Source organism: Elaeis guineensis, chromosome 3 (assembly GCF_000442705.2).
Source record: "Elaeis guineensis isolate ETL-2024a chromosome 3, EG11, whole genome shotgun sequence".
NCBI lineage: Eukaryota > Viridiplantae > Streptophyta > Magnoliopsida > Arecales > Arecaceae > Elaeis > Elaeis guineensis.
Window position 1 is genome coordinate 39,928,026 of NC_025995.2, and position 17,140 is coordinate 39,945,165.

At 35.9% G+C, this 17,140-nt stretch overlaps 1 protein-coding gene across 2 annotated transcripts in view; it reads right to left on the reverse strand.

The window, feature by feature from the left end:
• The window catches only part of LOC105035665 (serine--tRNA ligase), a 37,922-nt gene that overhangs the window by 541 nt on the left and 20,241 nt on the right, over positions 1-17,140 (reverse strand). For both annotated transcript variants that reach the window (XM_010911302.4, XM_029262015.2), the window contains exons 6-8: positions 645-748; positions 341-524; positions 75-254 (exon numbers count right to left, since the gene is read on the reverse strand). In XM_010911302.4, the coding sequence (XP_010909604.2) occupies positions 75-254; positions 341-524; positions 645-748 (468 nt within the window). The remainder of the gene's footprint in view (positions 1-74; positions 255-340; positions 525-644; positions 749-17,140) is intronic.

Sequence of the window (17,140 nt, forward strand, 5' to 3'; positions counted from 1 at the left end):
ATTTATTTTACTCTGAATGCAGAATCAACATTTTTTGATAAAATCAAAAAGGCAGTAAAGGTTGAAATGCTTGCCTTTTTCTGGCCATATCCAATTCCTAATCTCCTTGACTGGAAATCCGTGCAATTTGAACAGGAGACTAGTTCTCTGTAGGTCTGTGATGCAGGAAACCATCCTTCCAAGTCATACTTCTTGGCTGCCGCATCATTTAAAGCACCAGAAACAATAGCCACGACTTGATAGGGAATGTTAAGCTGCAATATGTTAATTCCATAAATAAATTTATATGCCTAGCAGGCAAGAATAACAACGACAAGGTTTCCAAGTTCCAAGAGCACACCTCCTTATGGAAGTCCTCCGAATTTTTTATCATTTCCTCATGCATCTCCCATGAGTCGTTGTCATTTGGACTGGTAATACAGAATTGCTCTACTTTTTCGAACTGATGGACTCTGAAAATGCCCAGTGTGTCTCGACCATGTGAACCAGCTTCTTTCCGGAAGCAGGTTGAGTATCCAGCATATCTAAAAGTACATACAAATGCAATACCAATCATAAAGTAAACCATGTACTTCTTTCTGGGTAATAGTATAGAACTCATAAATAAAATTACCAAAGAGAACAAAATAAAGGAAAAACCATACCGTATAGGTAGTTCAGAAGGATAGATTCGATCATTTAGATGATAAGCACACAATGGCTGTTCTGCGGTCGCAACCAGATATTTGTCATCCCCTTCACCTGTCACCTTTTAAAGATCAACTAATATCACAATTCTGGAAAACTAGAATTTAAAATTATTTAAGAGTTGTAATAAGCAATCACATCGGCAGCTGGTAAGTATGTGCAGAGCAAATTTGTCCCTCTACTATATATAACATGCATCATGGGGTTTCAGCTTTGAAACCCATGCACTTCACCACCTTTAGATATCATTTTAGAGACTGAAATCCCATCCATACCACTGCCTCTCAAATCATGGCCATCTGTTAGATACTCTTCCCTCTAGCACCAACCACATGCACTACATTCGCAGAGAAGCATCACATTCATTTACCGAATCACCACCAACCATCAAACATATTCCACTTTTAGTTGTGAATGCATGTATGCTGTAATTATTCAGCAGTTGAGAGGATCATCAACAATCCTCTGGAATTAGTCACTCGCATTACATACAAGTTAAGTCTCACTCATGAGGATGCTTTTGCGATCATTCTAAAGGATATTGTATGTTCTGTTCGACCTTCTTATTTTCTTGTAACATTCAACCATCACTTGGCTTTTCCCACCAGCCAGTTGATCACTTTAGCTGCTGCTTAAAAGATGATGCTTGACCACTTGAGCTGTATCTGGTTAAAAGTTGGCAAAAATTAAGTTTTTTTAACCATTTGTTATTGTTTTCTTAAAGGCTTCAAGTGACCGCATAAACTAGTTAAACAAATATGAGATATCTGGTTTGAAACAAATTGTGTATGCAATGTTAAATTTTTCATTATTGGTCTAGATCTTAATAGCTGGCATCTTCTACCTAGGTTAACAAACCCACTCCAAAATCTTCCCAAAATCTTGGACCTGCACCCACTTCATAGGAATTTAAGTGTTTCTAAAATATCCGATCCCCTGCATTTGCACCAGCTCCCACACCTGCTCCCAATTCTAGAAATTTACATTTAGAATAACAAAATATCCTATACGGTATCTAAATTAATATGACAATCATAATGCGCATACATCTCAAACGATGTTTTCTCTAAGTGTAACTTGCTATGTAACATGCATCATGCACTTGAAGCAAGCAATTATCTATTCTATGACTTTGAGCTTGAACGAACCTTATTTTGATAATCCTATCACTGAAGGAAGGTCCTCCTTTCCTCTCTTCATTTATCGATCTCTTTTACTTTTTGCCTTTCAACTTTAGTTGTACAGTATTGTACTCTTTTGATACGTACCCTGATTCCCTCTGATTGATCTTCTGCTTCTAATATTATGGAACCTTGACACCTCCTAACAGCCATCTTCTCTGGTTTTATTCCTACAGTTTATACAGTCGTCCATAGTGATTAATAAACAAATTGTGAATCAGTTTTTATAATTATAACTAGAAGAGTTATTTTAAGTAAATTTAATGTGTTATATAATTTATTAGTCATTTAACTCTACGAAAGCCCATTTAAGCACATAACACAATGCCTAAAGTACTGCATATAATGTTTGTGCCAGTCAAGGACCAGCACAGCACATGCATCATGTCATATCCATATCAACACTAGGCATGCAAGCAGAGATATGCAAGTTTGTAAAGGGATCCACAACCAACAAGCTAAGATACAGTACTTCATAATATAAAATAATATTTGTTTTTTCTGAAACACCAAAAATACCAAAAAAAATGCTAACACAGCTAAACGATGGCCATGTTTAAGTGCCAGTTATATGGATGTGCAACATAATGAGGGGTCCCTTAGACCATTTACAATTAAATGTTATGCCAGATGTTGTGTTGAATATTGATGGTCACAACAAAAGCATTCTTCTTGTGTTCAAAGCTCTTCAAACATCCACTTGGCAGCAGCAAATTCCTTTCATTTATACAGTTTCACAGATTTCAGATCGGCTTTGAGATAGTGCCACCAATATCTCTTCCACTCTGCTAACTCCACACTGATATCATTTCCCAAATAAACCCCACCAATGAAATACTTCCGCCACAACCCAACCCCCCCCCCTCCCCCGGGTGCCTGCCTTGTTTCCCATAATAGATGGAGGGAGATAAACAAGTTTGAGTTGCTTAATCTGCTCATCGCTTACTCCTTTTGACTCTCCCCCCCTAAACAACCCCCAGACCCCCCCGCCCCCACAAAAAAAAAAAAGAAAGAAAAGTAAAAAGGAAGAGACCTAAGCAACCTAAATGGCATTAGTCCAAGCATCTCTCTCGCCTCTGCTCTGATATTTGAGATCTCGTAGTTCCAACATAGCTAATAGTCATCCTTGAGTGGGTTAGACTCGGGAATTGGGACAAAAAGAAAGACAATCCAGAAGCTAGAAATATCATAGGAGGATTCTATATAAGAACATGGTGACCAAAGTGGAAGCTTAAGAGAAGAAACTAAAGAGAAGCCTTCGACCACGTAACCAAAATGGTTTTTGTCAGAAAGTTGTTGATACAATGCTAATTGTGGCTCTGAGCTTCAGTCCTAGCAAGGGACATAAAGGTCTTAACTTTGCAAATTTAAAATATTTTTGAAATTACAAATGCATGAAACATGTTTTTTCTAACCTTGTTGAATTATACACTAATATTTTGCATATTTTAGCCAATGCATTGGTCTCACATTGTGTATACTTGCATATGAGTTGAACTAACTTTTAGAGGCATCATTAAAAAGCATGTAGAATATGATCAACTTTTAGCTTATCAGGTAGATGTTTTCCTATTCATTTGCTTGAACAGAGAACGTCTATGCTAGTCATTCCACAAAATACTCTTGAACATCTAAAATCTGTTTATGCTTGTTATATCTCCAATCACTTTCACTCCAACAACCATTCCCTAACCAAGTAATAAATTAAATGCAAAAAGCACCCACAAGATTTTAGTCCCCTGAAAAGTATAACTCAACCCAAGCCTTAATCCCAAACTAGTTGGGGATGGCTACATAAATCATTTTCGTCCATTCCCCTTGGTTTATGTCATACTTTTTGAAAAATGTTGAGATATCAAATCCTTCCTTAGTACTCCATCTACGTGCTTTTCATTCCACCTCTACCCCTCTTTCCTTCTACATTTCTTAAATCACTTCTTGGTATTGGTGCATCCCCTGGCCTACATTATACATATCCAAACCATCTAAGTCATCCTTCCCTCCATTTACCCCCAATTGATACTACGTCCACCTTCTTATTCTATTGTTTCTTGTATTACAACACATCCATCTCAACTTTCTCATTTCGACCAACTCATCTTACATACAAATTATTTTCTAGCCATCCAACGTTCTGTCCTATAGAGCATAGATGGTCATATGGATGTCCTGAAAAATTTTTTCTTCAACTTGGCAAGTGTCGTACAATCAAATAATATCCCAGTTGCAATTTTCTATTTCATCTAACTTGCTTTAATCCTATGGATAATATCCTCTTCAATCTCCCCTTATGAATAATCGATCTTAAATATCAAAAATGATTACTCTTAAGAAATCCATGACCTCAATTTTGGCACCATCTTTATTTCTATTTCTAATTTTATTAAAATTGCATTTCATGTATTTCATCTTAGTTCTACTTAAAACACTTGTTCTCATACACTCCTCCATAATTCCAACTTATGATCAATTTCGTTTCATCCACTAAGACTATAACATTTGCAGTGCATGTACCAAGAAGTATCATTCTTAATATTCCTAGTAAGCATATCCATGACCAACAAAAAAATAAGGACTTATAATAGATCCTTGATGGAAACCTATTATAATTGAAAACCTATTGTGATGGGAAACTCACAAGTACTACCACCAATTGTTCTTACACTAGTAATTGATCCAATTTATATATTAATCACATTAGTATTTCTAATGGAATCTCCTCTTATAACACTTATCATAAGATTTCTCTAGAGACTCTATCTCATGCTCTCTAAGTCAATAAAAACCATATAAAGATCTTGTCTCCTTTCTTTATGCTTCTCCATTAACCTCCAAAGGAGAAAACTAGATTTCATAGTCAACCTTCTCAGCAATATAAGCAAATTAGTTCTTTGATATTTTTGTGTCCACCTCCATCTATGATCAATCACCCTCTCCCCAAATTACATAGTATAGCTTATATGTTTAACAACATGATAGTTAGAACAATTTTCAGTATCACCTTCATTCTTATAAATCAGTATTATAGTGCTCTTCCTCCAAACTTCAAGCATCTTCGTGGTCTTTAAAATCTTATTAAACATAGTCATCGACAAAGTTATTCCCACATCACCTAAACACTTCTAAACCTCAATAAGAATTTCATCAAGTCCAACAGATTTTCCTATTTAATCTATTTAATAGCCTCCTTTATTTCAGATACTCAAATTCTATATGCATTTATTTAACATTTGTATCCTCAATATAACTAGTAAGGCCTCCTAAATTTTCTATATAATTTCCATTGAATAGTTTATTAGAATAACTTCTCGATATCTCTTTGATCTCATTCACCTCAACCAAACTTTTTGATCTTCATCTCTGACGCATTTAGCCTAAGTCATCTCTAGTTTTCCTTTATTTTAGTTTTGCAACCTTATGGTATTTTTATCCCCCTTCTTAGTTTCTAACTTGCGATATAATTCATGTGATTTGAATCTAGCCTTTTGAACTGCCTTCTTCATTTCCAGGCCATCTTATAAATTTCATACACATCTAATCCGATATTTAGGTAGTCTTTGATAACACTCTTGTAACCTTAACCACCAACTAAACTTTCTCTTTCCCCCACCAAGTCTCCTTATTGGATGGCCTTTTCTCCTCTGATTCTCCTAATTACCTTGTAACCACTTTCTTAATAGTTTTAGCCATCTCTTTCCATATGGTTTTGATTTCCTTATCTAGACCCTCTTTTCCTTCCTACAACACTCTATCCTTAGAAGTTATTTGTTTATTTCTTGCAAATTTCACCACCTACCCCTCCGGTTCTTATTTTCATAAGTCCCTTTGTATTTCCTAATACGCAAATCAAAAGCCACCAATCTATGTTGGGTGGTTAAACTCTCACCCTATATAACCTTATAATCTTTACACAAAGCTCGATCAGCCTTTCTAGCAAGGAAGAAATCTATTTGACTAGTATCATATTCACTTTAGAAGTTATCAATTATGAGCCCTTTTTTCAAGCAGGTGTTAGCTAATATTAGGCCATATGTCATTATGAACTCCAAAACAGCATCCCCTTCCTCATTTATATCCTTGAAACTATAACTTTCATGCACCTTTTTAAGACCTATACTATATTTTCCATATAACAATTCAAGTAATCCTATAGTAGATATCTTTTCTCCACTAAGAATCACTTGTATTAGTCCACTATATTATCCGAAGAGCATTGCTTTGTAGCATTATCCAATCTTACTAAGGAGCATAAGCACATTGACGATATTAATAAGCTCCTCTCCTAATATCAATTTTATCTAGGGGTGAAAGTGGTATGGATAATATCTGTCCGGATCCGTTTTCGTATCCGAATCAATCCGGATATGTATAGAAATTTGAAGATCAGACTAATATCCGTATCCATATCCATATCCATCAAAGAAAAATAGATATGGATATGGATAGACAACTATCTGATCCGTATCCGAATATCCGAAACTACTTATAACCTTATATTATTTTATATAGCACTTATTAATTTTTAAGAAAAATATACAATCATATAAACATGCTATTGATTTGATTTTGTTAGTAACTAATGCAGAAATTAGTTTAGATTGTGTTTGTTTGTTAAAGTTATGTGTTTGTTATGTCAAGTTCAGTTTTTGATAGAGTCAAATTTTAGTTGTTAAGTGGAGTTCTGTTTTTATGGAGTTATAGGTAATTTGTTGAGTCATGCGTTAGTGGTCTAGTTGGTCTTAGTTTAAAGGAATTCAGTTATGATTTAGTGTGTATAAATTGCAGTCCTCGGTTCAATAAAATTTGAAGCTCTATTTTCTCTCCAGCAAGCATTGCATTCTGCATTTGAATATTAATGGAATGCTAATATTTTGAGAATCAGCATTTAGATTGAGTTTTTACATCTGGTATCAGAGCTTCATTTGAGGTAGATGGCAACCAACATTGGTGTGAATCCTTCGGTGCCAGAAATCCCATTGTTTCAAAGCAGTGGGTATGAAGTTTGGAGCACAAAGATGAAGACTTTGTTTATTTTCCAAGACTTGTGGGACTTGGTGGAGAATGGATACACAGAAATTGGTGTAGCACGAGATACACTTAGAGACATTCACAAAAAAGATGTTAAAGCCCTCTTCCTCATCCAGCAGGCTGTAGATGACATGATTTTTCCTCGCATTGAGGCAGCCACGAAGTCAAAAGATGCTTGGGATGCTCTGCAGAAAACCTACCAAGGTAATACTAAAGTATTGATGGTCAAACTTCAAACTCTTCATCGTAAATTTGAGAGCATGATATTCCGTACCAGCCCAAACCGGCCGGTTTGGTTCGGTCTTTTTTTTCAGAAAACCATGCGAACCGCACCAAACTGAGCGGTTCGGTATGGTTCATGCTCAAACTGCTCGAAACCGAGCAGGATTGCTCGGTTCGGCTCGACTCACGAGCAAACCGAGCCGTACCGACCATGTGGGGTGTGGGCACATTTGGGGGGGGAGTGGGGGGTTGGGGGGGCCAGGAGGTGTTTGTGGTGGGACTGGGCTACCAATAACTGAGTAGCCTCAACCCCTTAGGCTGAGATTCGAGAGCAACTCTGAGTCTATGGCGTTCTGCTCTCAGGCTTCAACGATAGGTGCGAATGAAGCCCAAAAAAAGAATTTCAAAAAAAATTCCACAACTTCTTTGATGGGACAACATATTTCGACCAAAAGTAACATAATCCTTTATTCTGTCACTAAATATTTTATTTTTCATCTTTTTTTTTGGCCAAAAACCACTAAATAGTAGAAAAATAAAGAAAAATCATGCCAAAATTTATGATTTTCGTATGATTTCTTATATGTTGTGGATCATTAGACGATCTACATGATAACACTAAAATCATTAATTTTCGTTAATTATTTTTAAAATTTATTTATTTATTTATTGAATAAAAATTATTAAAAAATTAAATTCAAAAAATATATATAATCAAAATATTGTTTAGGATGATTCAAGCTACTTTCAGCATAAATTTTATATTTAATTGTATAGATTTTGATGCATGATATGCATAGTAGCTTAGGCTTAATTTCGAAAAAAATAAAAAGATAAATAGCATCTAATGCATGTTAATAGGCTTAGAAAAATATATATAGGATCCATAACATGTTTCTTGGATTTAACCTCAAATAATTTTTTTTAAATTTTTTAAATATAAAAATAATTTTTAGTTATTTAAAAAATAAAAAAATTTCTAGAGAATAAAAAAATATGTAAAAGTGATAGTATATTTTAAATAATTTAGAAGTATTATTTGAAGCACAACATATGTTTCTGAATTGATGAGATTTAAAATTATTATTAAAAATTTAAAAATTTATATATAAATAAAAATTATGAAAAATTAGAATTATGAAACATATTAATCAGAAGTATTTTATAAAGTTTAAAAATTAAATTTTTTATGATCAATAATTATAATAATTTTTTATAATTATTAAACTGTTGTATTTTGTTAAACTTGTAGAAATAAGGAGCCAAGCGTGACATTGGCTGGAAGCATGGTGAGATGCTCTCAGTTCGACACCATTGGAGATGCAAATGGTGCAGCACAGAGTTTCAGAAATAAGGGGGACTAGGTTGAAGATGCATTTGGCTGATTTATCAAAATGTGATCATGTGTTGAAAATACCCATAGTAGGTTCAATAGCTTATGAAATACTTCGCTGGTTCTAAAGCAGCGAAGAAGAAAGCAAAGCAAAAGAGGATAGAGATGGACCGTCGAGTTGGAGAGCCACCTTCCTATCATTTTAGAGAGTCAGAGAAGGCCTCTGCTTCAAATAATGAGGAGGCATAGATTAAGGCTACCATTCAGGCAAATCTGGATGATCAGTACAGGCTGGAGAAAATGGCCAGATATAGCAAGCGATTTGGACCAACATTATATGAATCGGGATCTAACTCTGCGACTGCTGGAAGAGAGTCCGAGTTCAGGAGGACCGCCTCTATCAGGGAGCCAGTCAGTAGAGGCAGGCATAGTATTTCATTGATGCTAGAGACTTTTGGTAGTAGGAGGTCCGACAGAGATTCCAACAAGAGCCACCATTCATGATTTAGATCCACATACTTTTTCTAGCAAAGATTCAAAACAGCAAAGGATTGACACTATGCTGAAAAAGAATAAGAAGAAGGATATGTGGCGAGCTATTGGATCATAGTTTCATTTTAGCCACATTCCAACAAATGCAGCGAGCAATATTACTATCGATCTACCATTTCAGCCATACAGACTGCCGACCCCGATGTAGATCCCTTAACACCCAGAGATATCTATGGTCAGCTTCTTGATAGTAATAAAGAAGATTTGGAAAGATGAATTTCTTCTTACAAGAATCAATGACGCATATACGGACTGAAGGTGATGTGTGATGGTTGGACCGATCCTACTAAACGGAGTATCATAAATCTCTTGACATATTATGATGAAAAAATATTTTTTCATAAATCAATTAATGCTTCAAATAGGGTGCACGATGCCACATGCATCCTTGGACTAATGGAAGAGGTGATTGATTCAACTGGAGAGCAAAATGCCATGCAAATCATCACAGATAATGAGCCGCAATATAAGACCGCCAGTGAGTTGCTGATGGAGCAGTGATCGCATATTTACTGGACACCATGTGCTACACATTGTATTGATCTCATGTTGATGGATATTAAAAAGCTTCATAGAGTGCAGTAAGCAATGGATATAGCCCAGTCCATTACTAAATTTATCTACAATCATACATGAATATTGTCATTGATATAGAAATATACTGGAGGAAGATCTTGAGATCAGATATCACACGATTTGCTATAAACTACAAAGTACTTCATAAACTTTTGCGGAAAAAAGCAACCTTGCGTCAGATATTTATCAGTGCCGAATAGCAGAAAAGCAGATATGCAAGGGCCGACACTGAGAAAAGTCATGTGAAGAACTTGATAATTAGTCAATTATTCTAGTAACCGACTGATAAGATAATGTAAGTTATCAAGCCATTATATGAGATGCTTCGCACCGTCGACAGCAAGAGATACCCTCAGATAAACTTCTTATATCACATGATGGAGAGGATAAAGAAACAGATCAATGAGATAGATCCCAAACATACCTAGGAATACATCAACATCATTGAGCACCACTGTGACTATCAGATGGATAGGAATTTGCATCTAACCGATAAGCATGAATTCAAAAATCATCTGTAATTTTTTTTCTTGTACTAATATAAGTTTACTTAATCATTTATGAAATTTATTTTCAGCTTACTATTTAAATCCAAAATTTCAGTACACCATACCCAGAATAGATATGGATAATGAGCTTCTCACTGCACTGAGTAATGTGATATGTAAGATGGTGCATGATCCTAAAATCGCATCTATATGTCTGCAAGAGGTATGTTAGGTCAATTAAGGTGCAAGCATTTAACTTAACATATTTACTAATAAAATAGATATATTTTTCACAGACGAAACAATTTAGAGATGGGACAGACAACTTTGAAGTCTCAATGACTGTCGTAAGCAAAAAGAAGCTACATCCAGATAAATTACATATCAACATGAGGACTTTCTTGATATTACATACCTACTAATATCATAAAATCTGATATGTAATTTTGTTTAATATTCTGACAGCTGAATGATGAATTCATTTTGCACAGTCTGCACAAAATTTAAAAAATATGACCATCCGCATTCTTTTCCAGACGATCTCCTCTAAGGGGTGTGAGCGTAATTAATCGACTTTCGCCCTTATCCACAGCAAACGGAGAAACCATCTGACAAAAATACCACAACGATCTTATTTATGTGCACTATAATTTGAGATTGAGACTAAAATGTATCCAAGATAAAGTACAGCTGAAGTACATAGATCCGACGATAAATGATTATGCCATTGATGATAAGGATCCAATGATTGGATGACTTGTAGGCCAGCAGCAGGAGTCGAAACTTGATGAGCCGAAATCCCCTCCACGACCAGTCAGTAGGGGTGAGCAAAAACCAAACTTGAACCAATCAAACTGATGAAACCGAACCAAACCACAGGTTTGGTTTGCTGTGGTTTGGTTCAGTTTAAAATTTTATTCGATTTGGTTTAATTGGTTTTTGATACATATGAAATAGGTTTGGATTGGTTTAGGTTTGCCAGTAAATAAAACTGTTCTCAAACCGAACTGGACCGGCTTTAATAAAACGACGTCGTTTTGATTAGAATGTTGTTTATGTTGGAGTATTAATGTATTAGAAAATAATTCTGAATTTATGGTGTTGTTTATGAATTTGATTTTGTATTGATTAGCCTTAAACCCGAAATGACTTACTAAATTATTTATTTTTGTTGTAATATATTGGAGATTTTTATCTTAATCCTTAATGACGGTGTTTGTTTTAAAATTTCATTTTGAGTGACAATATCTTGTCAATTTAAATCATTTTACTTGATAAATTCTCTTAGTGGTACTTCTATGTAAAAAGGAAACAAGTCTTCACAAATCATAATATATATATATATATAAACCGATAAACCAAACCAAGCCAAACCGTTTAAACCATGTTGGTTTGGTTTGGTTTCAATCATCTATTGGTCTAGTTTGGTTTCTAAAAATACCAAACCATTTAGTAAGACTGGTTTGGCTTAGATTTAAGCATGAAACCGATCCAAATCGGACCATGCTTATCCCTACCAGCCAGTGTGGTAGCTAGAGAGATTAAGATGAATCCAGGATAGTGGACAAATACAAATATTTCACATAAAATTCCAGCTGATCAGCCACAACCTAAGAGATCACAAGGGAGTCGTTCATTACGTAACTCTATGTCCAAGACATCCATCCAGATGTTTGAGCGAGAAATACTGAGACGAGACCGGTCATCTCAAGCAAGAAAAAGACATCCATCCTCCCAGATACAGCAAAGTCAGTCACAGAGGGGCACCGAGGGAGCTTGAAAAGACAGAAAAAGAAAAGCCAGTTGCAACACCCTCGAGAGTGCAGGAGTCAATTGACTCAGATTCGAAGACCAACGGCAGTGAGAGTGATGATAGCATTCATGGATCTGATGATCAGAGAAGGATTGGAGAATACGAGATCACTATTCATGAGATGCAGCTGTAGGATGATATTCGATTCACCGATGAGTCCCAATTTACACATGCCACACAAGATAGGGACCACGGTGGACGAGCTGATAGACTCCGTGAGGAGACAATTTCATATAGACGACGGCCTTTCAAAAGTCGTCCAACACATGATACAGCTGCAGATGACCTCGTACGTGTAGGATCCATGGATGTATCTAAATCATCCTCGTATTATGAATTCTATCACCCACAGGCAGCTTATGATCCATATGATATAATGTATCCGAGACATCAACTTCTACGGCTACTATCCTATGCAGCCCAAAGTACCTTATTGATCGAATTTTGCTACTGACATATTTGGATGGGTCCCTCCAAAGCCATACCATCATCCGATGATATCTCTCAGAGTCAGAGTTTGAGCGAGAGATCTGAAATGTCTTACAATCTAGAGAGGATACCTCATGAGATGAATATTCAGAATTACAGTGCTACTTGGTTAGAGAGATGGACTGATATTCCTCTAGAGTATATGGATGATCCGAATATCTACGAGTGGCACAGACACTCGACGAGATATTAAATCAACAGAGATCTTGAGATTAGCATATTATTCTTTATAATTTGTATGTTAGATATATTTAATGCATTATTTTAGTCTTTTAGACTTCTTTTATTTTTTTTGGATGGTAAAATTGTTATATAACATAAATAAATATTAATTTGGATATAAAGTAATTTAAAAATTAATAAAAAAATTTTGAAATCAAATTCAATTGAAAAAATTTAAAAAAATTTTATGGCATATCAGTATTGAATCGATACGCTCTTAGTATAGTACAGTACCGTATCGAGCTGGAACCAATATGGGCCTCGGTACCGATTTCTAAAATCTTGTTTAAGAGTATGTATGAAAGATAGTGAGTCTTTACATGATTACTCTACTAATATGCTAGAGGTTGTGAATCAAATGAGAAAATATGGTGAGGACTTGTCTGAACAAAAGGTGGTTGAAAAAATTCTTAAGACTTTGCCTAAGAAATATGATCATGTGGTGGACGCAATTGAAGAGTCAAAGAATTTGGGAGAACTAACAGTTCCTGAATTGCTTGGTTCTTTATATTCTCATGAAGATGGGATGAAATGATATGATAATAACTCGATGGAAAATGCTTTTCATAGCAAGTTGCAGTTGTCTAAGGCAATGTTATTAAGACAACGCTCGCCTAGGCGCACCTATGCACTCAAGCAAGGCGCCCTTGGATGAAAGCACTTCAGCCTCCTCCAAGCGAGGCGTCTTCAACCAAGTGAGCGCCTCTGCCGCCTACGCACTCACCTGGAGCAAGGCGCAAGGCACTCACTTTTGGCATCCAATTAAAATTGGTTTTATTCTCCTGACTGTTCAGCTTCCAATTTAATAGCTGTCATTCACTGCAATTTGAAATTACAGCTATGGGTGATAGACAAATCCTTTAAAAGAACAAAAAGAAAGGATACTTAAGTAATTTATTAAAAGAAATTAAGAGACAATTAATAGGTTTTATTGTTTTAGAAAGACATTAAAGAATTGCAACTACATGCACAAGCTGTACCCCTACAACTTCCTTGGATTTTGGATGGTTGGAGCAGTTCCCTTTCCTCTATTGAAGTTGACAGCACCTAAGCAAAAAAAAAAGTATGAATTTTGTTCCCTTTTTCACCCTCTTTTCACAATTTACTCTCTTCTCCTTCTCTTAATCTCCTCTCCTTCTCCTTCTGTGTTCGTCTCTGTTTTTTATTCAATAAAACAGAGCATGTTTGTATCTGTCTTCAATAAAACGGTTCACAAAGCAGGTCAACAGTGCACTGATTTTACAATGGTACTATTTATTCTCTATTCTCCTCTTAATTTCCTTCTCCTCCTTCCCTCTTCGTGACTGTTTTTTATTTAACAAAACAGAGCATGTGTGTATTTTTTTTTCAATAAAATAGTTCTCTGTTCATCCCTGACTCTGCTTTGTGCAGTCAACAGTGCACTGGTTTTACAATGGCAGCAGCAGAGGGTGCAACAGCCAATGCTAGCAGTAAAAAGGATCTCAGCTGGAAATATAATTTCTTAAAAGATCCTAAAGATCCCGATTCTGTTACGTGTATGTTCTGTTCTAAGGTGACAAAAGGTGGGATATATAGGGCAAAAAAACATCAAATCGGAAAGTTTAAAAATGCCAAAGCATGTCTCAAATGCCTGAGAATGTGAGAGAAGAGCTGCTGAATTACATGACCGAGAGAAAGAACCACAAAGAGAATTATGATAAGATGCCAGACTTGGATGATTTTGACAACATGATTGAGATTGAAGATGATGACAATGAAGCTGAAAACCAAACTTCCAGAAAAAGGTTAGCATCTGGTTCAGCCACGAATAAAGGAATGGATAATGTCAAGAAGCCACGGCATAAAGGTCCAATGGATTCCTTTGTGTATCAGAAGCTAGAGAAAGTGGTTCAACTTCGAAAGCAAGGAAAATTGAAGCAAACAAACATTCAAGATGCATGTGACAAGAAGAAAAGAGAAGAAGCTTGTCAATATATTGCTCGCCTGTTCTACCAAGCCGGAATACCATTCAATGTTGCAAATTCAGATGCATTTAAATGTGCAATTGAAGCAATTGGGTAGTATGGTCCTAATTTAAAACCCCCAAGCTACCATGAGTTAAGAGTTTCACTGCTTAAGAAAGAATTGGCATACACAGATGATTTGTTCAAAAGTCATGAGGAAGCTTGGGTAAAACATGGATGTTCGGTGATGTCAGATGGATGGACTGATTAGAGGGGTCGAAGTTTAATGAATTTTCTTGTGAACTGCCCTTCTGGAACAATGTTCGTAAAATCTATTGATGCTTCATCATATATGAAAACTGGAGAGAAAATGTTTGAGTTGTTAAGACTCTTTTGTGGAACATGTGGGAGAGACGAATGTTGTCCAAGTAATTACCAATAATGCAACAAATTTCACCATGGCTGGTATGACTTGCTAATCCTGACTTTTAATGCCAATATTCTAGATTTCTAGTTGTATATTGTGATGTATAAGAGACTTTCTAATTCTGCATTGCAAATTGTTTTCGCATTTGTTTGAAATAGGAAAGCTTTTGCAAATAAAGAGGCCACATATTTATTGGACACCATGTGCAGCACATTGCATAGATCTAATGTTGTAAGATATTGGGGAGATTCCACAAGTTAAACGAACTATTGATAGAGGAGTTGCTCTTACCGTTTTTATTTACAACAATGTTGGTATTCTAAACATGATGAGAGAGTTCACAAAAAAAAGGGACTTACTTGGGGCTGAAAAAAACCAGATTTTGCACATCATATCTTACTTTGCAAAGCATTCATCACAAGCAAAAGGTTAACTTGAGAACAATGTTTACTTCTCAAGGATGGCTATCCAGCAAATGGGCAAAAGATCAGGAGGGTAAACAGATTTCTGAAACTGCTCTCTCCCCTACTTTTGAAATGGTGTGGTCTACACTCTTAAAGTTATGGGGCCTCTTGTATGAGTTTTGAGATTAGTTGATAATGGAAAAAAGCCAGCCAGGGGATACATCTATGAAGCCATGGATAGATCTAAAGAAGCCATTATGAAAGCATTCAATGGAAATGAAGAGAAGTACAAGGAAGTCTTCAAGATTGTTGACAAAAGATGGGAATGCCAACTTCATCAGCCTCTTCATTCAGCTGGTTATTACTTGAATCCCGAGTTTTTCGATAATAACCCGAATGTAGAATTTGATGAGGAAGTGACTGCCAGGCTATATGCATGCATAACAAAATTGGTTCCAAGTCAAGAAGTGCAAGATCGTATCATATCTAAGTTTTATGTATACAAAAAGGCAGAAAGCCTGTTTGGGATTCCATTGGCTATTAGATCAAGGACAACAAAGGCTCCAGGTAACTTAAATAACTTGCTTAGAATTTCAGAATTTATAACTTGTTCAGAATTTCAGATGTTCTTGTTCTAAACTCTTTACTTTTTCATTTATCTGCATCACAGCCTAATAGTGGAGTTTGTATGGAAGCTCAGCTCCAAATTTACAATAGCAATTAAAATTCTTCGTTTAACTTGCAGTGCATCTGGTTGTGAGCGTAATTGGAGTGTGTTTGAACAGGTTCGTTGCTTACGTCATGTGCTGCACATGCAAATCTTATGAAATAATAGTAATATTATATTCCTAAATAAGTTTTGATAAATGATTGATTGGTACTTGCAGATTCACACAAAGAGAAGGAATAGGCTAGAGCAAAAGAAGCTTAACAATTTAATGTACGTCAAGTACAATCAAAAGCTTAAAGAGAGATGATCGATGCAATGTTATTGATCCTCTTTCTTTGCAAGAATTGATGACTGTAATGAGTGGTTGATTGGAAAGTCTAGCATGCAAGGAGTCAATTCTATGGATGCCGAGGATGATTTGGTGTTTGGTGATGATGATGACTTGACATGGGGTACAATAGCTAGGATAGCAGGTGTTGGAGAAGGAAAAATACCAGCTTGCAAGCAAGATCAAGATCAACAGCAGCTTCAACTTCACATTCAGAGCCACCAAACTTAAATCATGAAGAGATTAGTTCTAGTTCAAAAGAAGAGATTGAGGAGCATGTAGAGAATGACCTATCTGATGACGGAGGAAATGATCATTATGACAACTTAGGCATAGAATCTGATGAAGACTTTTTATTTTAGACTTTTTGAATAGAGCAATAGGCTGCCCTGTATAAGTAATGGAGAAAATAGAAAACTCAAATAAGTTTGTCTTTTGGTGTGGTGTTTAGATAAAAAATTTGATGAAGACTTTTAGAATTGGATTAGATCAACAAAACAATAGGCTGTAATGAAAACTTTTAGTTTTAGAATAGACTATTTATTTCCTATTTGTCATATTTTTTTCCGAAAAAATGGTGCCTGACTTCAATAAGACGCTCGTTTTTTCGGTGCCTAGCGCCTCAAGCGCTAGACCCGCTAGACAGGGTCTAGCACGTTGAGGGCACCCGCCCTTAACAACCTTGGTCTAAGGTGAAAGATGGGAGAAGATTTGGTGAGTCAAGTAACAAAGGTGGCTTCAATAAAGGGCATGGAGGAAGATCCTTTCATGGTGGCAGAGGAGGCCATTTTGGTA